The 27165-nt window shown below is 44.9% G+C and overlaps 1 protein-coding gene across 2 annotated transcripts in view; it reads left to right on the top strand.

Annotated features, from left to right (window-relative positions):
* The first annotated feature begins 7975 nt into the window (after positions 1-7975).
* The window catches only part of EXOC4 (exocyst complex component 4), a 354271-nt gene continuing 335081 nt past the window's right edge, over positions 7976-27165 (top strand). For both annotated transcript variants that reach the window (XM_084205380.1, XM_084205381.1), the window contains exon 1: positions 7976-8081. In XM_084205380.1, the coding sequence (XP_084061506.1) occupies positions 7996-8081 (86 nt within the window). In that variant the 5' untranslated portion in view covers positions 7976-7995. The remainder of the gene's footprint in view (positions 8082-27165) is intronic.

The following is a 27165-nucleotide window of genomic DNA, read 5'->3' as shown; positions in this document are numbered from 1 at the left end:
ACACAACTTCAGCTGGAAGAACAATTTCTGTTGGGACAGGGCATGATTGGGTGAGCAGCCCATCAGCAGATCTTCTCAGTGACAATTTCCTGCAGGACTCACTGCATCAAGTCCCCTCATCTAAATTATGAAAGAAGTAAGAAAAAGTCATCACATGTTCACTTTTCATCACATGTTCACTTTAAGAGCAATGAAACCAACGTTGGGTTCCACAATTTCCATTTCAGCCTTCACTGAGGTGTATTTTATTATCCTGCTTAATTATGCTACATAAATCTCCACTATGCCACAGTTAAAATGTGGCCTCTGCCCTGATGAGTTTATAATTCAAATAGATGAGGTACATGAGTTAAGGAGAAAGATCTAACACAGGAACCAGCAGCGCAATGATTTGCAAATTCAGGTTGTGCCGCTACAATTTTAAAAATATCAGCGCTGCTTAGTGGAAGACATTGGGAAAATGTGAAGATGAAGGAAGAGGGGACACAGTGGGAAGCAGGAGATGATTTGGGGAAGGATGGGGAATGGAGGGTGGCAGTGAAGGGGTGATGAAAGCAAAGGGAGCAGCTGAATGGCCTTCAGTGCCCGGTCATCTCCAGCACCTGCTCTGACAGACACCTCTTAGTTTGTGGGAAATATCTGTTACTTGTGCTGATCTAATTTTTCACCAGACCCCTGGAGCTGGGTACTCCTTGAAATGTTTTTCTTCCCCAAACACATAAAGATCATGAGAAAAAAAAAAAAAAAAGCTATTAAATTGTAGGAGTTGCCTTTCCTGAAGGGGAATTGTTACACAGCAAGAGCAGTCACACCAATGCCGTTTTTAACGCAGAGATGAGGAGACCTTTTGGTTCATTTTATCACATTACATTTCATTTTATAGATGTACAGCAGGTAACACTTCATTTTCTTGCTGAGCATTTACTATTGCCTGAGCAGATTTTCAATGGGAATCACAAAACCTCTGCTGAATCATTTGGATACACCACCACCTCTAGGAACTTTTCAGGTGCGCTGACAGCTTAAATTCCTGCAATTCCAAGTGAATCTCACAAGAGACTCATCTTTCTTGTGTTCCAAAGGTCATGTGGACCTCAAAGGTCACCTCTGCTCCACTGACATCTTTTAAAGCGCTGTCAAATCTTTTGGTGACTGAAAGATTATGGGTGAAACAGCCCAAAATCTCCCACCCTGCCAATCTCCAGCCCCGCAGTGGTGAAGGACTCGTGGGGATCATCTGCAAGGATCTGTCTTGCTGATTTTGTCCTTCTTGCTGACAGAAAAAATTGAAGACATCAGTCTTCAGCCTTATTCAGTGCCTACAGAACACTGCTGTGCAATAAAGTTGATTTAAGTCTGTTCCTGTAGATTTGGTGCTTTACTCGGCCCTTTATCACAGGGCTTTCAAAGCCTGCAGCTCTCTGAGCATCCTCACTCTGCCCACAAACCCTTCACACCACCAGATATTTGAGAATTGCCATCACTGACCTCCTGCAGATTGGTTGCTGCTCAACAGGTTCCACTTGAAACTCTGAGGATGCCTGATGGGTTTGTCCAGAAATTTTAGATTTGCCCAGCCTGAGAGTCAGGACAGTTCAGAGTTCATCTTCCCCACCAAACTGGAATAATGCATTGTGATGCATTATTAATAATATATATAATAATGCAACATGATGCATTGTGAAGTTTTTGGATGAGGGGAAAGTCAAACCCTTCTCCATCACGTAAGCTGCAGAGCTGAGCCTGGGCACATAAAATCATGGAATTGTTAAGGTTGGAAAAGATCTTTAGGACCATCAAGTCCAACTGTCAATCCAGCACCACCATGTTCCCCAAGAAATCGTGTCCTCAAGTGCCCCATCCTCACATTTTTTGAACACTTCCAGGGATGGTCACTCCACCACTGCCCTGGGTAGCCTGCTCTAATTCTTTACAACCTTTTCCATGAAAAAAAAATCCTAATATCCAATATAAACCTCTCCTGGCACAACTTTAAGATGTTTCCTCTTGTCCTGACCTCACACTATCCCAGGCATGGGCAGGGGGAGGGATCACAGCAGTGGTCAGGGTGAATTTGACTGGCACCATCAAAAGCAACAGAACCCAAAACCATCAGCCACATGTGACAGACACAGGATCATTGAAGCTCAGAGTGGGATATAACAGTACAGAAGCTCTGAAGGGCTTTTTCTTAAAGAAACTCCCCGCAAAAAATCCTTTTTCTCCCTGATTTTTGTATTTTAGAGAAAATTAAGGACAAGAAGGTACTGGTCAAACAGTGGCTCAGATTTCTAAGAGCAGTGTGGGAAGCCCTTTCAAAGGCACCTCTCATTCTCTGTAAAATCACAGAATCATTTGGGTTGGGAGAGACCTCCAAGACCATCAAGTCCAACCTGTGACCGACCCCCACCTTGTCCCCCACCCAGAGCACTGAGTGCCACCTCCAGGCCTTCCTTGGGCACCTCCAGGGATGGGGACTCCTCCCTGAGCACTCATTTCTATGCTTGACAACCCTTTCCTCCTGATGTCCAAACTGAACATTCCCTGGTGCAGCTTGAGGCCGTTTCCTCTCATCCCATCACTTGCTCCCTGAGTGTAGAGCCTGACCAGGCAATTAGTCCTCTGAATATCCATCAAAGTTCCTGTGTTGAGCTGCAGACAGAGCACAGATCATTCCAGTTCCTTCCCCTCTCAGCAGCAAATCCTTGAGATTGTCAGGTAAGTGGGGACTGTTGTTGTGCTTGATTTTAGCAGCTGTGGGCCACAGTTCCTCCTGTGAAACGGGGGTTGTGGTGCCTGTCAGTGATAGATTTACTTTGTCAAAAGTGCTCCAGAAGTACAACAACCATCGTATTATCCTGCTCTTATATCACCTCGGAGCAAATTAAATTTGAGGCCAGCAGGACTGTTCAGCTGCTGAATCTTGTGCCCCATTTTCTGCAAGACAAGCCTTGAAATTGGCTGGCTGATGTCTCATTTCAGGAGGATTGATACCGCTGCTGCTTCCCTTGGAAATACAAGAGCGCGTTGCTGGTACCGGGAGTTTTACTCACTTCACTTCAAGTTCTTGTTGTTTCTCTTGCCTGGAGCTTCTACTTACACAAACCAGAAAACATCCAAAGCTGCATTCAGCAGGCTGAAATATTTCTGTGAGCACTGGAATTTCTGAAGCCTTATCTCCAGCATATGTCATGCTCAGCTGGCTGTGGTTTAGTAAGGTGGAGCTCTGATCTGAGGGTTTTTCCTGGGGTTGACTCTTCCTCCCAAATGGATTTGCTGGGATAGATGATCCAAGTGGTTCCAACTCCCCCTCAGTGCCAGCAGGAATTTTGGGACTTCCTTTTCTATCCAGCCACCTGTTTTCCCCCAAATTGTAGGAATTTAGGCTTGGATATCACCTGAGGCAAGAGCTGGTGCCCAACAAATCCTCAAAACAGGAGGATCTTAATGGAGCTGGGTTAAAAGAAGAAGTTTGTGGGTGGGATGTAAAAACTTTGTTACAGAAGGGGGGAAAAACCCACAATTAAACATGGGAGAGTTGGAACGGGAGTGCTGTTTTTTATGTCTCTCATATACCCAGAGGTTTCCATGGTTCCAAAGGAAGATTAAAACTTAAGGATTTTAATTTCAGGAAGCCAACAAGCATCCTGCATCCATTCACCTGAGGACTTTGAAAATGCCTCTGGACAACTGTAAAAACAGCATTCCCTTAGTGAGGATAAGTAAAATAAAGGGGGAAAAATAAACCAAATAACTGCATTTTTTTAAATGGTTAAGAGAAGGAGAATATCCTCTCTCACAGCATTTTACCTGCCTGTGAAGAGCAACGCCTCACACCTGCTCTGCTCTCCTTCAGGGACTGCATTAGCAGAGGTTCTGGGGATTTGACATTGGAAATGCAGCAGTATTTTTCCACTTAACTTAATCTTAGCTATTATTTTTCTGCAGCAGCAGAACACAGCACAACGTGGGAAATGTCAGGAGGCAAAAAAACAATAAGGAGACATTTGAATCATATCTCTGCCTTGATTGCCAGCATTGAGCCAGGCAACTTCTTCTCATGCCCCAGGAGTTTCTCGTCATTCACAGAGACAAAAAGAATTGATGGCAGCTACGTGCTCAAAAGAGAGATGTTCCTGTGCAGAAAATCCAAAAAACAAAATAACCCAGGTTTAGTTCACACTTATTTAATGGTAAATAGGAGCAACAAGGTCATCCAGATGTGTGAATAATCCTAGAGCCAACTCCTGATGTTTCAGCACACTTCTACTCAATTCTTTACTCAGGCAGTTTGGCAAAGCTTCATAAGAAAACCAGAATTACTTGGAAGAAGAGAGTGGCTGGAACCTGATTCTTTAGCCATGCACCAATTTCAGCTTAATGCAGCTGATGTGGGAGTGATCAACTCTTGAAGAAGGGTAAAATAGATTTTATTAAACTGACTGAGAGATACCAACAAGATCAGGCTCACTTTCTACAAGCAGAACTGCTCCTCCAGCTTAGATGGAAATTCTGGCCTTCACTCTGCTCCCATCTACGCTGCTGGAATTCAAAGGGGATTTCATTATAACCAATATTAAGGCATTACACACAAGGCAATTGCACCTGTAAGAAGGTGGTGTGGGCTGAACCCTTTGGTCTGACATTCTCACTAATGTTTGAAATGAATTAACAAAACACTTGTGGTATTTTTTTTCAAATGTTAAAGCTGTGGTTGAGAGACTCCATGTGTACATCAGCCCTAAATCTCTTAGGTTTAGGAATTCCCAAGAAACACTTAGAAAATATCAGAGGATAAACTGTGGAAAGGGATTGCAGGTAAAATTACCTCGGGAAAGGAGGGAAGCGATCCCTTTGTGTCCCACAAATCACATGGGGAATGGAACTCTGGCCAGTGGAGTTTGTAAAACACTTCCCATGATGCCTCAGGGTTTGGCTTTTCTATTTTTCAGTTCTGTGCTGCTTTGGTGTGTGGGTCTGGGCTTCATATTATGGGATGGTGAGCTCTGTGCACAGAGCAGGGAGACAAAACAATTCCTGCTCCAGCTGGGCACCAAGGACAAATGAGCCAAATCTCAGCCAGGAGCACAAACCCCGTGGGCTGCAGAGAGAAAAACAAGCAGGGTGGGACTGCAGGGGCTGAAGCTGGGATGGGACAATGAACTGCAAGGTGCAAATGGAGCAGAGCTGATCCCAGGGAGAGACCCCGGCAGCGCTCGGGGATTTTGGGGCCATTTTGGTTCATCTTGGGTGCAGCCCTGGCTGGGCTCTGGTGCTGCCCCAGGTGCATCCATGCAGGAGATCCTTTCCATGAATCCCTGCTCTATTCTGGGACTCTGCCCAGCCTCTGTTCTAAGTCAGCCTTCTCAAGGCATCATCCCAAGGGAATAAACCATATTTCCCAAAGAAGTTCTCTGCCTGTGCCTCTTCAGAATTCTCTTTGGCAGAACTCTGCACTATGGGGGAAACTGGCTCAGTTGATGAGGAATAGCTCAGTACAAGCTCACCTCCTTTCCTTTTTTATTACTGAAGGGAGGATGGATGGGAAGGATGAGTGAAACCATCGGTGATTCCCAGTCCCTTCTGAATGGGACATCCTCTACTAAGCCAACCTGATCTCTATTGACAAGTTGTGACAAAGATTCATTCATCATCCTTAACATTTTGTTCGTCACTTTGGACTTTCTTTGGTTTGAGTAATCTAGGAACCACCCATTTTACCAGCTCGACCTCAGAGCACTAAAATACTATGTGAAAAAGAAAAAAAATCTTTCCCCTGTTTTTCTTTCCATCACTTTTCAGATTGAGACCCTTCTTTGTAAATTGTGTAAGGAAAAATGATGTTCTCAAGACCCTTCAGCCTCATTTTATCATATAACATTAATCAAGAGAGCAGCCTACCCATGCTGCACCAGCCAGGCCTCTGTCGATTTCTCCCCCTTCATTTAAAGAAAACATAAATTCCCACCTGTGGCTTTCCTTGGGTGAGGAGTGAAGGGAAAGGGCTGCTCAATGAAACCAGGCAGTGGTTCAGCAATCAGAGCCCAGGATTGAAAGGCAGCCAGGTCACAGTTCTGGGGCAGATTTGCTGCTGTTTGTCCTGATGAAGTTCCTCCTAAATGAGGTGATTATTGCAGCTGTCAGGAATGAAAAGGTGGGACCCATCGATTTCACCCCCACTGCAGGCTCCAGGCCCTGCTGGTCCAGAGCAGTCAATGGGAATTGCCAATTAACAAAAACAATATTGGCAAGTCGGCAGTTTGAGGAAAACTCCCTCCAGCCACTGCACAAATCTCTTGCCATTCAAATCACCGTCCTTGGGCAAAGGCATTGGCAAACCTGCTCAGAAAAAAAAAGGAAAAGGAGATTTTTATTTTGGCATAGCTGCATAGGAAATTGTGGAGCTGAGAGCTCGTCTGCACAGGGGAAATGTGGCAGAACAGCTACACGGGAGCACACTGAAGTGCACACCCTACCTGGAGATAAAAATCACTTCACTTTGGAGTAATTCTTCTGTTCTGAAAACACATTGCTTATTCAGGAATAAAGTATCTTTTATTTCAGAATTAAAGTGCCCGTGCCCATACTCTGCCTCTCTGCTAATGATCACAGATACAGCTGTTGATTGTAATAAATAGAGGCTCTTCCTCAACAGCTACGGTGGAATTCTTCCCCTTGTAAGTAAGGAATTATCATGCTCCTAATTACCTCGTGTTTCAAATACAGCTCGTATAAATGAGTACTCTTGACTCACCTGCAGATTTCAGCAATTTCCATGCAATTAAATCGTTAAGGTGCAGCTTTGGGCAGTAAAACCACTTCTGGAAGAGCAGCGTGTTTGACATGATGGAATGAACCTGGGTTAGAAAACAGCCAGCAGCTCCAAGTGATGTAAATGGTGATTGTTCCTGCCTTTCTTAAGGAATTCTGCCTCTGTAACAACAATTCTGGGGTTTGCATTGTGTTTTTTAACACAAGCTCTCAAAGGATGTGACTGTAAAAGCGTCCTAGAAATGGGGAAGGTGAGGCAGCTCTTGGGAGAGGTTAGTTTGATGTTTGGTGAACAACAAGCTCTGGATTTCCAGCCCTGGACAGGGTGACATCCACCTTTCCTTTTTCCAAAGGTGATCCTGCAGCAAGGGATGGAGTGTGAGCCTGATAAAGCAAGGACTGTGGGCAAGGAGGCTGCTGTTCATATCATGGAATGCCAGCGTTGTAGGGTATCCAGCCTCGGAAGACACAGTGAGCATTGGGTGTCGCAGCATTTTTGAGGTTGTGAACAGATTCCAATCCGTCACCTCCATCTGCTCCAAAACCACAATTCTGTGCCAAGCACTCCAGTTTGCTACCAGAGCACACTTCAAGGACCACCTGGGCTGGCTCATCTTTGGTCACTCACACCTCCCTTTTCCCATGGAAAATTATTCTTTATAACGTTGTAGCTTAAAGACATTAATTTAAGGGAAGTGTCAGCAACTCTTGTGGGTGTATTTGTGATCAGACTCATTCAGGCTGTGACACACTGTGAGTATTTAGTATTACTAATTCATAGAACACGTTAATTTAAATACTTAACGCACTTTACCCACTTTTAACTCTATAAACATTTAAAGCCATCACTGTTCAACCAACCCTGATCCATGAAGGCTCTGAGGGGATGCTTTGGTGCCGTATACCCCCACCGCGTTTCCTACTGCTCTCAGAGCGAATGACGGCTTTTGGGCACAGGTGTCTTTGCAGGTGTATCGTGTTAGGGCGATAATTTTTCAACCTTTCATTCATTTTTAAACACCTGTCGGAGGTTTGCCTGGGAATCTGTATCGCCGCCGCCACAAAAACTACAACTCCCAGAAGGCTCCGCGGCGCCGCACCCCGCCTTGATGCCGCGTGTCCCGCCCTCCTCGCCTTCTATTGGGTGGCAGCCCATTCTCCTTGCCTATGATTGGCTGCGGCGCGCCAGCACGTGTGTCTGCGCCGTGTTTGGGGGGGCGCAAGATGGCGGCGGGCGACGCGGTTGGGAGGTACCGGAGCACTGTGGGCAGGAGCAAGGACCCTTCGGGGCTGCTCATCTCGGTTATCAGGTAGGGGCGGCCCCGCTCCGCATCCTCCAGGCCTCTGAGGGTGACTCAGGGCCGGGTGCGGCCCATGCTGTGCTGGGGAGGCCTGCCAGGCTCCGGCTTCCGGGATGTGGGGTTCCTCCTGGGCATGGGGTGAGCCCAGGCTTGGGTCCCTGCTGGCCCTGGAGCGCTGGGGAGGCTGCAGTGATGGAGAAAGACTTGTCCTGAGGCTGTCCCGCTGTCCTGCTGCCCTGCCGGCGCTCTTCCTCCTGCTCCCGGTGCTTTGCTTCACCCTGGGGTCAGAGGGGCCTGGACAGGCTGATGGAGGGGCTGAGACCAGCGGGGTGAGGTTCAACAAAGCCAAGTGCCGGGTGCTGTGTTTTGGCCACAACAACCTCCAGTACTGCTCCAGCCTGGGTCAGAGCGGCTGGGAATTTGTGCAGCAGGACAGGACCTGGGGGTGCTGCTGGACAGCGGCTGAACGCGAGCCCAGGTGGGCAGGAACGATAATGGCACCTGGTCTGTGTCAAAGTTTGGGGCAGATTTATGGCCACAGGACCAGAAAAGTTATTTTCACCTGTTCTGGCCATTGATGAGGTCACACCTTGGATGTTGTGTCCTGTTCTGGGCTCCTCAACTCAGGAAGAACATTGAGAGACTGGAGCATGTCCAGGGAATGGAGCTGGGAAGGGTCTGGGGAACCAGGAGGGGCTGAGGGAGCTGGGAAGGGTCTGGGGAACCAGGAGGGGCTGAGGGAGCTGGGAAGGGGCTGAGCCTGGAGCAAAGGAGGCTCAGGGGGCCCTTGTGGCTCTGCACAAGTCCCTGCCAGGAGGGGACAGCCAGGGGGGTCGGGCTGTGCTCCAGGGAACAGGGACAGGAGCAGAGGGAACGGCCTCAGCTGGGCCAGGGCAGCCTCAGGGTGGATTTTAGGAGGAGTTTCTACATAAGAAGGTCTTCAAACACTGTAGGGACTCTGTCACCCTAGGGGGAGTGGTGGAGTCCCCATCCCTGGAGGTCTTGAAGAAAACACTGGACAGGGCACTCAGTGCTCTGGTGTGGGTGACAAGGTGGGGATCTGTCACAGGATGGACTCAGTGGTCTTGGAGATCTTTCCCAAATTCACTGATGTTGTGAGTAAACACTGCAGGCAGTACCAGCCTTATGCCATTCATCAAGGCCAAGGCAGTGTCATATTATTGCTGTGGGGTCCATAAGAGACCCCCACCTTCAAAATGAGTAAAGTTCATCTGGCTGAAAATCTGGAGGACCAGCAAGTCCAGTGGGTGGACTCCATCCTGTGTGGGACTGCCAGAGTAGCCCAAGTGCTGCTGCTTCCAAGTCTTGTCTTGTGGGCATTGAAAAGAAAGAGTTGTGCCCAGTCATATTTAGCCACTGGTTTTTGTCTGCCCACATTCCTGAGCTTGGCTCTGCTGGAGGATGGTTCTGTGATAGGCTTGGATGTGAATTCACTGTTTTACCTCCAGTACTTTCTGTGCCTGCTTGTAAATCTTTTCTGTGCTGCTTAAAACCAGAGGATTGGCAGCTGATTGCCCACACTGAAGGTTTTGAATGCTCTCACACAGTGGGTGTGGGCAGCTGCAGTCACACCAACAGGATGCTGGCAGTTGTAATGAGCTCCCAAGCTTTGGCTCCTACTCCAATGCCTTGGACAGAATCTGTAGTCGCTCTGTCACTTTGGAGAAGTTATTGTGGCATTAGTTCTGTATCTAGGAAAAGTTATGATTTAAATATCCTCTGTAAATTATAATGTTTAGGACAAAATTTAATTATTTTTCATTGCTCTGGCCTTTGAAATCTTGCAGAACTTGAAGGAGATGTTGGTTCTATTAAAAAAAAAAAGCAGCTGGTGCCACTGTCAGTGGAAGAATAATAAACATGCACTAGTTGTGCAGCATTTCCTGTTGTAATAATCTTTTTTCCATGTTTCCTGTAATTTCCAAGAGTATTTTAAGGTCTTCCTTTTGTACCTGTATTTTAATAAATCCAGGCTTATTAAATTTATTTAAAACCAGAAGCATGAGCTCACAGTACTCTGTTCTCCAAATAAAAAGAAATGTTTGTCTCAGAATCTTTGGCTTCCAGGCACTGATACCTTGGCTAGTTTAGGCCCAGTTTTTAGACACAACACTGAGTTATTGACTTTATGAAATTAAAGTTATTCAATAGAACAGCCTGATAACTAAACTTCCAGAATTCAATTAGAACTTGGTTTGGATGTAGAGATTCTCTGCAGAGCTTGACGTGTCAGCTTGAGCCAGAGCATGAAAACCTGAGGGTAGAACTGATTGCAGAGGAAGGAAAAAGTGTTGTGATAATAATATTGATGTTTCTTAGGCTTAGCCAAGTGCAGAAAGCAAATGGTGTGAAAAGGAATTTAAATCAGTTTTCTCCAGACGTTGTTTTTGTGTAGGAGCTCAGGTGAGGATGCACTTGCCAAGCAACAGGTGAATTTTTTATGTGGTTTGTATAGTCATAAAATACCACCGCAGACAAATTTAAACTTGTGTGGCTTAAATGTAATTTTACTCAGCTTCAGAAAAATATTACAAATCTTAACAGCGAGCTGTTGGTTTGAAATGTGGCTGAGTTTCCTTTTGTTGATGGCTTTATTTCCAAAACATTTATGCATAATAGAGGCTTCTGCCAATCCTTGTGGTTTTACGCTCGCATGTCCCTGTTTATGTAGGCTGTTTATTTCTCCCTTGTTGCTGTGTGAAAGGTCCATAAAGGGAACAGTGGATGAAAAACAGCAAAACTTTGACTGCATTTTTCTGCTGTAAACAAACAAAACCAGAGGAGTTTCTTTAAGTATTGATGTTTTACTTGGTTAACCACAGGGATGTTTTCCAAAAAATAAACATTGTTTAGGTCTGCAAAATCTCATTGTCTTGTCTATGAAATGCTTTGGAGGGTGACGCTGAAAGGCTTACTGTAAGTAGAAATTATTTTATTAATGAAGGGATAATTTCTGATATTTACTTGAGCTCAGCAGCTCTCAGTCACAAGAGATTGAATAATTCCCTTTTCTGTGATCCCAGATTTAGGGTATCTTGTAGTTTTGTGACTGGACTTCCCAGGAGAAAGTGTCTCACTTCCAGGGAGAGTGTTTGGGCTGAGATCCATGACCAAGTTTAACTTGCATAGCAGCACTAAAATCCAGTCAGAAATTGAGTTTTATGTGGTTTGGGAATTTTAAGTTATCCCTGCTCTCTGTGGTGCTGCTTTTCAGCAACTCTGAATGCAGAAAGCTCTGAGATGAAGGAAAACCCCACAGGAAAGAGAGTCCCAGTTGTGATTCCTTTCTGTCCCTCTGAAGTGTCACTTTTTCCTGTTGTGTCAGGGTACACATTTTCTCTTTGTGAGTTGTTTCCTGTAGGAGGATCCCTGCACTCATGGAATTCACCTTGGTTTTCTGGTTGTTGCCAAGAACAGAAACTAAAGGCAGTCTCAAGGATGGATTAATTTGGAACTGTCAGGAGAGAGGGATGTGCAGCTGTCCCAGGACAGGACTGATCCATCCCAAAAGAGCCAGGAGCTCCCAGGGAATTTGCAGATTTAGGAAGGTGTAGTTCCACCCCCAGCAGTGCTGGGGTCACACTGAGTTCTTGGCCAGTTCCCCTCTTGTTTCTCCCAAAGGAGAGATAAAGGGATTGTCCCCAACAAGAAATCGTTTGGAAGTAAAGAGTGTCGGGAAGCTTAATGAGTGTTTGCAGTCTGCCCTTAAATTCCCCCTTTGGCTGCAGCTCCAGGGAACCTTCCTTCTTTTTCCTGTACCTTTACAGCTATTGGAAATATCTTCAATTTGTTCTTGTCCTTAGAGTGCTGAGAAGAAATGAGCATTATTTGCTACAAGAAAACAGTTCCTGGGATTGTGACTTCCAGAGTGGATATTGGATATCAGGGCTTTACCGCTTCTATCCCTGTGCTGCTGCACTTGTGCTCAATCCTCAGCACACCCACCTCCAAAACCTGCTCATTCCTTCCTGGATGAGAAAAATCCCTCAATTTCCTTAAATACAAGATACTTTGTAAGGTCAAGATGCTGTCACAGAGATTCCTGCTGATCCCAGGGTCTTTGGCAATGTCTTTTTAAAAACCATGCAGATAACGGAGCAAATTTGGCTCTCCTGCTGGAGGACAACTCGAGGAATATTTTCTTTTATCGCTCAGAGGACAAACTCGTGTTTGTATATTGATTTTTCTTAACCTTTTGTTTTGTTGGTAGCTGGTTGAGGCAGCTTTTGTATTCTGAAACAAGCAACCTGGCATTTAGCAAATGCTTTTTTTTTTTTTTAAGACAGAGAGATCTTGTCAGATTTTTAATTGGTGAATGTGTCTGCTTTTTAGTTATTGTTGGGCGTTTTTCTTCCCAATTACAGGTTGCTATTTTTTAAAACTGGCCTTTAATAGCTTCTTTAATTGGGGGAAAACAAACTTTAGCAGTGACTCCATAAGACCTCAGTGAAATTTTTGTGCTGAGCTTTCACAGAAGCAGACGCACCCAACAGATCTCTGCAGAAGCTGAGATTGCAGGCAAAAAACCTTGACCATACTTTATTTTTCACAAGTGGGATTCTTTTTCTTTAGTGCTCGTGGCCATTATTTTTATTATAAGTGAACTTGCTGAATGGATTTTTGCTAATGACCTGGCATTTGGTCTTTTCTGTGTCTGAAACAGTAGAGCTGAGACGCCGGTTTGTGATGGAGAGTGAGGAATAGGGATGTGGAGCTGGTGAATTTGAGAAATAGCTGCTACAAGGAATAAACTCGAGTTATTCTGATCTGTAATGGTCTCTAAAAACCACTTTTATTGCAAATTGTGTTTTCCAGTGTTATAAAGGTAGCAGTTCTTCTACGAGAAAAGTACTTCAGAAATTCCCTGAAAATAAATTGTGTATGGCAGAGTGTGGTTGTAAACTATAAATTTCCTTGAAATGATCTCCAGGCACTTGTATAAAATGTTTAGGTATTTTGCAAGTGTTGGGCTGTAGATTGATACAGACCTGTGGTTGCATTTAAAATTGAGTAAATGTGAATACACAACCACATAGAAAAGGACAAGAGGTGTGACTGTGCCAAGTTAAAAGCTCAAAGTACTTTATTTTTCAGCTCTTATTTTACCTTTAGCCAGTGCAGAGCTGGAGTTGAACCCACCCTGGCAAAACTAGCAAGTGCAAATACTGGGTTTTGTTAGGAAATGATTGTGCTTTTAACTCTTTCTGAGGTGTTGCCTTCAACAGCTCTTGATTCTGGTGCAGTTTTGAAACCTTCAGGTGAGTGATGAAATTCCCCAAGCCTCCTGCTGCAGGTGTGATACCAAGGATGGGTTCATGGTGCAGCGTGGGGAGTGGCTCCCAAAATATTCTTTATGCTTGAATGATCCAGGTGAGAGGTCTGAGTAGCGCTGTCCAGCCTCTGCTCTTGCAGATCTGGAAATACTGATCCTTAGGGCTTTGACTTCCTCCTGAGAATGTGGTAATACATGGACTGGCTGATTTAATTTTTGGATCTAAAATTAATTGCCAAAAGAAGAGCTGGTCCCTGTGGTTTCCTGTACGTGGAGACAGCCCTGGATAGGGTCTCACACACTGCAGTGGGAGCTGAGTCCCTCTGCTTGTACCTGGAGGTGTAAGTGGCATCTCCTGGGCTGTCTGCTGCCTCCATCCCTGTTCCTACCTGGAAAATGTGCTTGGTGTCCCTGGGGTTTTCCTGTGTGTGGGATTGAAACTCTTCCTGTGCTGCTGTTGGAGCCATCTGAAGGAGGGGAATTGTGTTGAAGCCACTGCAGTCCAGTCTTTGTTTCAGAAACCAGCTGATGACTCACTCCCCTGGCATCATTTATATTGGGGGGAGGAAATTTGATTAAAGGTTGGTTAATTTAGCAAAATAAAGAATTCCCTGCTGATATTTATTTAGATGGCTGGAGGCTGCTCAGCCTTTTTGCTGCATCTCTCCTGTATCCATCTGCAAGTCCTCAATGATAAAAAGATCACCAGCTTCTGTTGAAAATGCTCTAACCAACTGTGTAAACAGCATGAAAGATTAATGGAATGTAAGTAGAGGAGGAAAATGTTTTAAAATGCTCTGTTTGCTCTGGGTGCTTAACAGGATTGTGAACAGACTTGGTGCTGCTGTTCTTGTAGTGAGTTATTTCTTTGCACAGGGGAGAGGGGGCTCCCTGCAGGCTGAGTACCTTTGTTCCCCTTGGTGAGGGTGAAAGGTGTTGGCCTCAGGATTTCACTTATTTTTTAATTTATTATTTATAATTGTTCAATCAGGTTTTAGAATACATTTCCCATGTCCATTGACTTGGACTCTACAATTTTTGATTACCTGCTTTCTAGTACCTCATGGTCTATGTGAAGAAAAACCTTTCCTGAATGCTTTAATTAATTTCCACAAATCCAGAATTTTACAGGAACAATCCATTAAGGTGTGAAAATAATGAGAAAACATTCAATATGTTGCTGCCAAGTTAAATTGTTAAATACCTTTTGGAGTCTTTTTTTTTTTTTCCTTCTGTCTGGCTTTTTATAAGGACCCAACTTTTATAGTGGTTTCCATGAGCCTCTGGAGAGGTTTCAAGACATGAATTATCAGATTACGCACTTTGAGGTTAAATAGTGCTGGAAGCTGTAGATCACCCCATTTGGGACTTGTCTTTAAGACAACAGTTTTCAATTATAAAATTGAAATAAGTCCATTTAGTTTAATGAACCTGTGGAAATTTGTAGCTCAGTGGAGACACAGTGGGTTGAAGTAGAGTTGTTCTTGTCCCAGGGAGCTTTATAAAACATTTTCAATGTGATCTCTTGAAATGGAGCTGCTTGTGATGTCTTGTGGGGTGTAAGGGCAGTCAGGAGGAAGAATTTGTGCTGAACTGCTCTGGATAGGCTCTTTTCCCCAGAGAGGATGTTTGTACAACCATAAAAATAAGGTTGGAAGCAGGGGGAAATACGAATAAACCCCTGAATTTCAGAAAGGAGCAGATCTTATTGTTTCCACACTTAGGCATTTTATTCTGATTAACACAGGGACTTAAATACTGATAAGGTAAACGTGTTCAAAATGTATCTTTGATCTCAGGTGTTGCTTGACATTTTCATGGCGAGGCCCAGTCCTTGAAATGATCATGTCAAAGCTGCTGTGTGATGTTGTGTTTCCAGCTTTGAGGGGGAAGGCAGTAACAAATGAGTGCATTTGTCACGGGTTATTGCTTGCAGAGCACTTAAACGCATCTTCCACACCTCTGGGAAGTCAACACTTGATCCTCCCAACAACTTGCACTTCAAACTCCCTCGCTGCAGCAATTCCTGGGATCATTTTCAGCTTGACAGTGCCTGAGGAGCTCTGTGTGCTGGGCAGTGAATGTGGGAGATGATGCCTCTCATCTGGGGTACCGTGTTCCCCCTCTCACACGCTGACCTCTCCTCCCTTCTCAGTTATTTTGTTTCCCCACACACACACACTGACTTCTCGAGTATTTTGTTCCTCACACGCTGAACCTCTCCTCTCATCTCGGGTACCTTGTTCCACCCCTCACACACTGACCTCTCCTCCATTCTCGGGTACCTTTCTTCCCTCACACGCTGACCTTTCCTCCCTTCTCAGGTACCCTTCTCAGCCTTGTTCCCCTCACAGGCTGACCTCTCCTCCCCTCTCAGGAACCTTGCTCCCCTCACACACTGACCTCTCCTCCCTTCTCGGGTACCTCGCTCCCCTCACACACTGACCTCTCCACTCATCTCGGGTACCTTGTTCCCCTCCCTCACACGCTGACCTCCCTTCCCTTCTCGGGTATTTTGTTCCTCACACGCTGACTTCTCCTCCATTCTCGGGTATTTTGTTCCCCCCCCTCACACGCTGACCTCTCCTCCCTTCTCGGGTACCTTGCCCCCCTCACACGCTGACCTCTCCTCCCTTCTCGGGTACCTTGCTCCCTTGCAGGCTGACCTCTCCTCCATTCTCCTCCATTCTCGAGTGTTTTGTTCCCACCCTCACACACTGACCTCTTCTCCTTTCCCCAGAGCAGTTCCCCGGCTCTCGGCATTCCCGCCCGGCAGAGCCCTCAGGCTCGGTGCCGCTCTCCTGTGGCCGTGCTCGGCTGTCCGAGCACCACCAATGCTGCAGCAAACACAAGGGCTGGAACCCAAATAAGAAAGCAAATGCTGGAGTTGCTGTGTGGCCACGGCCATCAGCAATGGGAATAACTGCATTCTAATAGGTTTCTTTTTATTCTGCTTTTTTTTTCTACCTCCTACTTTTTCATGCTGAAGTTTCCTTGGCACATTGCAGCTGTTTCCCGCAGAGACGAGACTGAGCTTTCTAGACATCCACAATACTCTGCTGCAATTATTATTTGTTGCTTCTAGCAACTGCTTCCTTTGTTTAACTCCACAAATCCTTTGTTGTTCACAATTGTCTTTTGGCTAAGGCTGTACTTTTCTGTACCTTGTTGTACTCTGGTTTGTATTTCAGGTTCTTTGGTGTGGCGTAACACAGAGAATAACAAGACAAAATAATCCCCTTAATTTTCTTTCCTGAGGGGTGATTTTGATATTTTTAATGCTGTACTGTGTATTTTATTATCTGGATGTATGTGTGTATAATAATTACGTGGTACCTATCACATGAATCCCCCTGTGCCGGGCACTGCTGGGGTCTCATCTCAAATCTGAGGGCAGTTTTGGGCCCCATGTGATAAGAAGGGCATTGAGGGGCTGGAGCACGTCCAGAAGGGAGCTGGGGAAGGGTATGGAGACCCAGGAGGGGCTGAGGGAGCTGGGAAGGGTCTGGGGAACCAGGAGGGGCTGAGGGAGCTGGGCAGGGGCTGGGGAACCAGGAGGGGCTGAGGGAGCTGGGAAGGGTCTGGAGAACCAGGAGGGGCTGAGGGAAGTGGGGAAGGGTCTGGAGAACCAGGAGGGGCTGAGGGAGCTGGGCAGGGGCTGAGCCTGGAGCAAAGGAGGCTCAGGGGGCCCTTGTGGCTCTGCACAAGTCCCTGCCAGGAGGGGACAGCCGGGGGGTCGGGCTGTGCTCCAGGGAACAGGGACAGGAGCAGAGGGAACGGCCTCAGGCTGGGCCAGGGCAGGTTTATGTTTTGATAACAGGGGAAATTCCTCCTGTGATGGGCTGTCCAGGAGGACATTAAATCCCTCCATTCCTGGAGGGATTAAATAACCCTGTGGATGTGGCAGTTGGGGATGTGGGTCAGTGGTGGCCTTGGCAGTGCTGGAGAAACAGTTTGACTTGAAATTATGGGTCTTTTCCAGCCTTAAAGTGATAAATTGTGAAACATATTCGGCAGAGTTTTTACAATACTTCTGTCTAGTATCTCCCCAGCATTTGTTATCTGTAGTTTTCTGAGTGAGCAGTAAAAGAATTATCCTTTAACTCTCACCCAAACCATAAAACAGTGAAAACTTCACCCAGTTTCTTTGGGAGGAACGGATCTTGTGTATCCCAGAAATTCTGGATTTTGCCCAGGGCTGCTGCTGTTAAACAGATTTTTTGGTGTTTTTGCTGGAGGAACAGGTCAGTACATCAGTGAGTCCTGCCTTGGCCACACATGAAATGCAGCTGGAGCTTTGAGCAGGACAAGCTTTCAGCCACGCTGCTTTGAGCAGTTGGTACCACAAACTGTGTGTTTGGAGCTTCAAAGGTGTTTTAAAGTGAGGAACTGGGAGCCTCAACAAGGTGTGTGATACAGCACAGAGCACTTGGAACAGGTGGTGGGAAGTTTACTGTGGATTCCTGTGAAAAATGGAGCTTTGTTTGATTCCCCCCCAGTGATTCAGCACTCAGTTCAATTGCACTTCACTAAAATGTTCTTTTCCCTGATCAGAAGAGAACTATTTAAATTTGATTGACCTGCCCTTTTTTTTTTTTTTGTGGTGTTTCCCACTGTCTTTAATGAGTATTTTCGTTTGAATGAGCGAGTCCGAGTGAAGAAAAGTGAATTGCACGCTCAAAGAAACCTGATCCAGAAGGAAAAGAGGATTATTCCTGGATTTCCAAGCTGCACCTGTGCATCCTGTAATACTCTTTTCTGCCTTTAACCACAAATATTTACATAAATCTGCTCTGAGGTTGGGGAGCAGAAGAAAAAAGGCTTTTATAGGGACACAAAGACACCGAACACCCACAGTTGTGGTCAAAAACTGCAGGGTCTTTAACCCTCCTTTCCTGTAAGAATTATCTGCTCCTAACTGAGCATTAATTTCCTAAAACTTGTATTTGCATTATCTGTTCCTTCAGTTTTGCTTCATAAAAAAGAATCTGCAGAAGCATAATGCCCACATACTGTTACTGCAATGTTCTTCCTGTGAAACAAATTTTCTAGTCAGGAAATGGATAATTAAGCCTCAGTTTGCCATCCATAGCTTAGCAGTAATCACACTTAACAGGGCTGGCCCTAGGGCAGGTAAAATAGGCAGGCTGTTATCCACCCAGCCTGGCTGGAGGCATCAGGAAAAGCAAATTTACAGAAATGAAACATTTATTATTCATTAATGTTAACAGTTTTCTCTTAAAAATTGACATAATCTAATTTTCTTGGTGTTTTATTGGGCAGGTAGGAAGCTGACAGCAGGCTGGCGAAAGGAATTGCTCATCTGCACTAGAAAACAGAGAAAAAATATAATACAAACTGTGTGGGGGAAAATGAGTCCTCAGTGTAAAGAGAAATTCTTTCTGAATCTCAAATCTGATTGCTGTTCAAAGTGTAATTGTGAAGTTGATGCCTGTAAATGGATCATCTTAAAGGCTGCAGCTGAATTTTTTGCCACAGTGCAAAATATAAGAGGGTGGGGGCAGCAAAATGCAGGATTTGGTGGCAGAAATACTCCTGTGAAGGGAATGAAGTGACAGGGGATGAGATGAAGTAGGGGGAGTGTGGATGGCACCGCAAATTCAAGTTCACAACACGGAGTTTGCGAGTGCTCCAAAGGTATTCAGCACCTTCCAAACCTAAATGGGGATGGATTGTGGGCATTTGGAGCTTGAAAATTCATGGATTTGTCTCTACCTGAGCTATTTTTGTTATTGACCCTTGTAGAATAAAAGAGAGGGGAAAATGGGACAAAGGAGAATGGCTTTAAGGTGGAGGACGTTGGATTTAGATGAAGTTTAAAGAAGAAATTCTTGGCTGGGAGGGTGGGTAGGGGATGGAATGGAATTGCCAGAGCAGCTGGGGCTGCCCCTGCATCCCTGGAATGTCCAAGGGCAGGTTGGACACTGGGGCTTGGAGCAACCTAGATAAGTGGAAGGTGTCCCTGCCATGGCAGGGGTAGCACTGGATGGGCTTTAATGGTCCCTTCCAACCCAAACCTTTGCATGGAAATAGAGCTGCTTCTCCAGTGCTGCAGTCTGAGGCACATCCACAGGTGCTGTGTGCTGAAACTGAATCTTCCCCATCAAACAGGAAACAGACTGGCAAACAGAGGTGGAGGAGACTCCAGATCTGTTTAGAAACCTGGGGTTTTTTTCCACATTTCCTGTGGACATCTATGTGAACAGAATACTCCATCCCCTGGAATCTTTGTGATTTGGCAGCACCAGCTGAGCTCTTTGGGCCTGTGACTGCCTGTGGGACCTGCTGTGGTGCCAGGAAGAGCATTTCACAGAATCCCAGAATCCCTGGGCTGGGAGAGACCTTCAATGTCATCGAGTCCAGCCCAGCCCACCTCCCCTGCAGCCACTGCAGAACTTTATCCCCCTTGCTGGAAAAGCTTTTTCCTGCTCTCCAGCCTGAATTTCCCTGGGCACAGCTTGGGGCTGTGTGCTCTGGCTGTGTCAGTGCTGCTGGAGAAAGAGCCCGAGCCCAGCTGAGCACAGGCACCTTTCAGGAGCTGCAGGGAGGGATGGGGGCAGCCCTGAGTCTCCTTTCCTGCAGGCTGAGCACGCCCAGCTCCCTCAGGGCTCCTCTCAGGGTTTGTGTTCCCAGCCCCTCTCCAGCCTCGCTGGCCCCTCTGGCCGTGCTCGGTGTCCCAGAGCTGGGCACAGCCCTCGAGGTGTGACCCCAGCAGTGCCAGGGCAGGGCACAGGGCCCTCCCTGCTCCTGCTCTGTCCCTGACACGGGCCAGGTGCCACCGGCCTCCCTGGCCACCAGGGCACTCTGCTGGCTCCTGTCCTGCTGCCTGTGCACCTGCACCCCCAGGTCCCTCTGTGCCCGGGCACTGCCCATCCCCAGGCTATGGCACTGCAGGGGTTGTTATGGCCAAAGTGCAGCACTGGGCACTTGCACTTATTAAACTTCATTTTCTTGTGGTTGTTCTCAGTTTGTGCTGAGCTTCTTGGTCTGGGGACTGAGCAGACAAATCTGGTGTGCATTTCATCCTCATCAAAGCTCTTTTTGTAGGAGTTTGGCGCAGATAAACTGCCCACATTTGTGGGAACAGGAGTGATACACAGAATAAAGATTAACCTGTGTGTGATGTGTGTTCTCTGGTGGGATTGACAATGTTAAATCCTGGTTTGAGGCTGGGATGCTTTTGAGGCTGGAAAATAGCATTTTTACAGAGGGAGGTGAGTGGTTTCATAGTTGTGCAGCTGATCATGCCTGTGGCATCGCTGTGCTCCTGGAGTTATCTGTTGTGCCACATGATGAGTGGTACAATGGTGTTTGTTTTCTTTTGCCGCTGACTAGCTCAGTAAACATCGTGTTCTCTCAGCTCCCAACAATAATAGAAGTGTATTAGCTTGTGGAGAAATGATAACTTATTTTCTGTCCTTTTACAGCATCTGCCTGTTGTTCTCTTGTGTTGTTTGAATGCTGGAGAGGTTCCTTTTTCTTCCTCCCCAAATTAATGTATCACAGTGTGGGAGTAATTTTGGACAGAAGATGAGACTGGGTGGTAGTCGTTCATTGGGCACATGCACATCTGGGCCAGATCTATGGAAAGCATTGATTTGTAAAAGCACAAAGAGATATCCAACACTGCCTGTAGTGTGAAATAATTTCCTGCAGAGTGTGTGGAGTGTACTGGTGTTAGATGTTGCTGGGACCAGATAAATTACATTGGTTTGTAGAGAAAAATTCCTTTTATCCCTGCAGAATGCATGGCATTTTTGAAGCTCTGTCTGTATTTCTGTGGTAAATGCACACCACAATTTTATATCTTATAAAAATGACACAGTGTGGCTTCCTTCAAGAGGCACAGAAGAGCTAGGACTCAAAGGGACCTTAAAACCCATCCAGTTCAATGGCCAAGGCCACCTCCCGCTGTCCCAGGCTGCTCCAGCCCCAGTGTCCAGCCTGGCCTGGAACACTGCACGGATGCAGGGGCAGCCCCAGCTGCTCTGGCAATCCCAGCCCAGCCAGGAATTCCTCATTGCCAAGATCCCATCCATGCCTGCCCTCTGGCAGTGGGAGCCATTCCCTGGGTGCTGTCCCTGCAGGCCTTGTCCCCAGTCCCTCTGCAGCTCTCCTGGAGCCCCTGCAGGCCCTGGAATGTGCTGGAAGCTCTCCCTGGATCCTTCTCTCCGGGTGAGCACCCCCAGCTCTCCCAGCCTGTCTTCTCAAAACTGAGCATTTTACTGAGAGAACCATTTCATTTTGCTCCTCAGAGGAAAATTCTTAGACTCTGAGGTCTGTGGGGGAAAAAGAAGCTTTATTACCACAAGCGGGTTTTTCAGCTGCTTCTGAGTACTTAGTTGAGCATTTATAATAGCTGTGTAAATCAAAAATCGTGCCTTTCTCTTCACTAAAAAGTGAATTATCCTTTAGCTTTTGATGGCTACAGTCTGTGCAGCTGCTTTAAGAGGACAGGTGAGAGTAAATTCAAACTTTTTCTGGGTTATGGCACTTTGTCCCTTCACCTGGAGTGCTGAGGCAGGAAGATCCTTGGAGAGCTTGGAGTTCATTCAGTTTTTTAGAGAGGTGCAGCCTTGTGCAGAAGTGGTTTGGCTGGCAGTTACATATATATATATGTATATATGTGTGTGTGTATATATACACACACACACATATGTGAGTACTTTTTCCTGTGTATTTATCTTTGGAAATGAGCTATTCCTGGCTTTCATGTGAGCTGTTGGAGGAAGCCGTTGAAGGCTTTGGGTGTTTGCACAGTGTCAGGGCTTCAGGACTCCTGAAATCTTTCCATCTTCTCCCTCTGCTCGTTGGGTTGGATGCTGGAAATAGAAGATGAAAAATGCCTGTGACCTACAGATCAACTTCTACTAAAATGAATAGTCCCAAAAGACTTTTTTTATTAATCTAATTCCACTGTAAATTCAGTGACCTCAGGGAAATAACAAGGTTCATTTATTTTCTCCTGAGGAAAGTGCTGTACATCCCATGATAAAAACATTTCAGGATTGTGTCTGATCATCTTCTCCTCTATCCTGTCTTCCATCTGTGGGAGTGACTCCAGTGAATGAAGCATTTTGCTTTTGTGTAATCTGTATTTTTAACTCTGTAAAATCAGAAGTCTGTGAGATTTGGCTCAATGAATTTCTGTTTCACCGTAGCATAAAAATGTCTCTCGGCAGACTCACAGCCAGTTGGAATTATCGTAATCCTGGTGAGCTCTTGCTAATGAGACAGACATCTGCAGCCATCCAGCTGCCAAGTACAAATTCCAGGTATGTTACAGAGGAGGAGGATTCTCATTTGGAAAAAATCAAAATGAAAAAAAAAAACCAAGTGAAGTGCTCAGGAATCCCTCCTGGAAACCCCCACCGAGTTCATCATCTGCTACTCGGGATCTAAACTGATTTTCCTTCTGTTTGTCCTCTGTTTGGAATATTTTTCAGGGAGTTCTGAAGTGCTGATGTATATTTATCGTTGTTTCATAATCCTGTCCTGTTTTGTGATTCCCCCTTCAAAGTTCTTCCTGCAAAGTTCCTTTCCCAAACAATTTGGATCCTTTCTGTTTGACAAACACTGTGTTGACTTTTCTTCTTCCTTGCAACACATTTTAATAGGACTAAAATAAGCAGAGATGCCCTTGGCTCACTTTTCTGCAGTGTTAGCAGGAGCATGGATAATCTCAAGAATATTAAGTGTTCCTTGCTTTTCTCTTCTGTTTTTGTACAGAGCAAGAAAAAGAAATGGCTCCTGTACCATGAGACTTAGATGGGAAATTCTGGTGTACAAAGTTTCAAACTCTGAGTGATTAATCCAGACTCATAACCAGGGGAAATAACCAGATCTTAAACCCAAACCCTTACGTTTCTGAAACTTACTGTGTTTTTCACTAAAATGAAGGGAAAAAAAAAATCTCTGTTGCTTTTTTCCATTTGGGTCTTGGGTTTTGGTTTAAACTCTTACCCTCTCTGTAAGGAAATAATCTCCAGGTGTTTATGGCAGATTCAAGTGAGTGGAGGGCTAAGAAAAAACCTGTTGGGGAAAATCTGTTGTTGTGTGGAATTTTTTATCCTTTTTGGTGTAGGATGTGGTGCCTGGGACCATTATTTAGTGGTGACCTTGGCATTGCTGGGTTAATGGTTGGATCCATGATATAGAGGTCTTTCCTAACCCTAATATTTCTGTGATGGTTTGAACCAGAAGAAATTAAAGGACTGTAAATAAACACAAGATTTTTAGTCAGAATGTGAGTGTGGTATTTTCAGTAGTGGTTATTCCCACAGTATATTCCCAAGCCAGGTAATTAAGTGTAGTGGTTTTGGTTTGTTAATTTGAGATTTCATTACTTTTTAGATTTCTTAGTTAATGTACTAATTAGTGTGTTGAGTTGGTGTTGGTTAATTACTAATGTAATTAGTACTTTTTGTTGTGAGATAAGATTAGGAGAAAGGTAAAGTAGGTTTAAAATTTTAAAAGGGTAAAAAGAAAAATTTATTAATAGTAACTAAAAGAATTAAAGTAGCTAATAAGAATTAAAACAAAAGGAGGATGTTCCCAATACAGGTGTTTATTCTGCATCCAACAGAGGCAGCTGGAAATCCTGGAATGGGGCAATTAACTGAGCCTGGAACTTTGGTTCATCTTGGTTTAGTTGCCCTTTCGAGGGTGAGAGGAGACCAGAACTGTGCTTGCTCATTTATGATCTCAGTAGGAATCATCTGGTGGGATCTCCAAGGTTTCTGATTTCCAGCTGTCCTGGCTTTGTCCTTCTGCCACTTTTGTTATTTCTGAGATAGGAACTGCTGGGACCTCTCAGGAGTCACAAACAGCTCTGCTTTGCTGGGCAGATGTTTTTAACAAAATGTATTTTTCCTATAGACAGGACAAGCTAAATTCAAATGCAAGGACAAAAATACTGAGCAACACAATATAAATCTGCTTTAAAAAATGGCTGGGATTTGTTAGGAAGCCTGGATTGGATGGGGATTTGCTGGAGCAGTGGAATCCTCTGACATGAGCAATGTAGTCTTAGCTTTGGAGAGAGATCTGCAGCTTTTCTAACCAACTGCTGGCACTGCAGATGGATTCTGTGGCAAATCCAGAATTGTGAAATTGAATTTGGTTTGATTAAAACTACCAACTTTCCTGGACTGTGCTCTGGAACAGTTTGCTTCTGCTGCTCCTTTGTCTGTCTCCATGCAGGAATCTCCTTCGATCTCTGCCGCAGGTCACAGAGGATGGATGTTTTCATTAACTGCTGGGACAGGCAGCTCCAAACTCAAACAAAATGTCAATTCCTGAGCTGGATATTTCTTGTGTCCAGTGTAGCCATCCTGAAGAACATTCTTCCAGCAGAAATCAGCAGTTTTTCACAAAGAAAATGAATTTATCTGTAAGGGCTCTTAACAGAGCATGACTTTCTGCCAGCCTTGCACGTGATTTCCATTTTAGAGTCATGGAGTGGTTTGGATTGGAAAGGACTTGAAGATGGTCATGGGCAAGGGGCCTTTCACTAAAATTTATATTTTCTGGGCCCTGAGCAACCTTGTCTAGTGTTCCTACTTCTCAGAGCCTTTTTAAAGAGCTTTGACTAAAATATAATTTAATTTTGTTTTGTGAAAAGCTGATTTAAGACACACTTAAAAGGTTTGGGAGTAGAATATTAATGTAATGGCATGAGAAAGGATTCCTGTTCCTGTAGCTACCATGCAGCATGGAACAAGAAATGCAATGAGTTTTATGCTTTGGAAGAAGCTGCTTTGAGGGGACACTCATGGAGGGCTGCAGCTTCTTCAGGAGGGGCAGCTCTGATCTCTGCTCTCTGTGACAGGGACAGGTCCTGGGGGACTTCATTTCAGTTATGTGCAGGTGCTTTAGAGGTACCTGGGGCTGTGTCGGGGGGGGGGTTGAGGCTGGATATCAGGAAAAGGTTCTTCCTGCTCTTTCTGAGATTTTTATCCTCACAAAGGGAGAAGGAGAAGATTGCATTGATTCCTGAATCTGGAGTGACATCAAGAAGCTTTGAGCTATGTCCAGTTTCACAAAATCTTCAGCAGTTTTGTTGCAAAGTCAAACTTAATTGATTTCAAGAAAAAGAATCTTACTACATGATGTTAAAAGTTAAAATAATTGAGGTGGGGGAGAGGGGGGAATAGGGTCATGGGGCCTTTTCTTGTTGTATTGGTCTATGTTTGAACACTGACTGGTGGAAGACCTGGAGAGATTTGTGATGGATTTCTCTGTGTCCCTCTGACATCCCTTACCTTTGGCAGATAAGTTACAGGAACTGCAACATTGCACAAGTTGCACCGATTCCCAAGACTAAAGTTAGATTTTTTTGCTTATAACTCTTCATAAATAATAAATCAATAAATATTTCAGATGTTACATTGTGCCTGTATTAGTGATTGTCTGGCAATGTGATAACCAACAGAGAACTCTCCCTGAAAAGGGAAAAGAAAAGCTCTGAAGGTGTGGGAATCAGAAAAATAGAAACTTCCACATACAGAAGGCTTTGATTTGCACCCTTGGGAGAAGCTTGGGATGATGTAAAAATACAATACACAGATATTCAGCAGGAAAATAATAAACTTATGTTTCTATATTGTAAGTAAGAATATGCCTTAAATAAGTGAGAAACTATATTGATAAGATGGTGAAGAGTTTACAATGCAGGGGTGTGGTTGTAGAGAATAAGCTAAGAGTTTAGAAGTCGTAATAGAACTATATTTGTGCACGTGAGACAGAAGCCTATTGGACAAAAGTATCTACAGTGCAGCAGAAGTAAGTGTAGGTGATAAGTTAGAAAAGCAAAACAAACCCTGTGGCGACTGTTTATTGGTTTAGAAAGTTCTATATTGCTTTGTAACAAAGAAACTTGTGACTGCTCTTGAGCTGTGGATGACTGCTTGCTTCTTTAAAATCTCACAGCCTCTGAGACTGATGTTTGTCTGAGCAATAAATCGTTCTCAGCCCCAAAACAGTCCCATCCTGTGGTAGTGTTCACAAGGGTTCCAGGACGAGGGAAGATATGAGAATCTTGACTCCATATTTCAGAAGGCTGATTTATTATTTTATTATATATATTATATTAAAAGAAAATTATATACTAAATCTACACTAAAGAATAGAAGAAAGGATTTCATCAGAAGGCTTGCAAACAATGGAATGATAATAAAATCTTGTGACTGCTCACAGCCTCGACACAGGTGGCTGTCATTGGTCATCAAGTAAAAACAATTCACATGCTGGGTAAACAATTCTCCAAATCACATTCCAGAGGAGCAAAACATGGAGAAGCTGAAGCTTCCCAGCTTCTCAGGAGAAAAGATTCTGGTAAAAGGATTTTTCAGAAAATCCTGTGACACCATCCTTTCATTCCAAGAGGCAACGATAATAATATGAGGGGTTTGAAAACTGGCAGAGCAATAAACCACAGTATTGATGGGGTTTATTTTCTCACAGTGCATTGATCTCGGTTGTGATCTTATTGCAGGGGATCCATACTCTTGTCTCCTTATCACAAAGGTTTCACACCTTCTTGGTGTTTCTTGTGGGCAGCTCCTCAGAGCACTGACTGCAGTTCCCCTCTCACCCAGCCACCCCACTCTCTCACAGCACTCTTCTTCTCACTGGGCACAGCTGTGCCTGTTAAAGTCAGGCCTGTTCCTGATCTTTGCTCATTGGCCCAGCTGCAGCTCCTTAGGGGTGAGATTGCTTTCTACACCATCTTTATTTCCTTATATTCTATCCCCCCCCATATCTCTACCAAACAAACTC

The sequence above is a fragment of the Fringilla coelebs genome (assembly GCF_963513975.1).
Source record: "Fringilla coelebs genome assembly, chromosome: 5".
NCBI classification, from domain to species: Eukaryota; Metazoa; Chordata; class Aves; order Passeriformes; family Fringillidae; genus Fringilla; species Fringilla coelebs.
The sequence above is the reverse complement of the archived record's forward strand: the minus strand, read 5'-3'. Positions and strand labels throughout refer to the sequence as shown.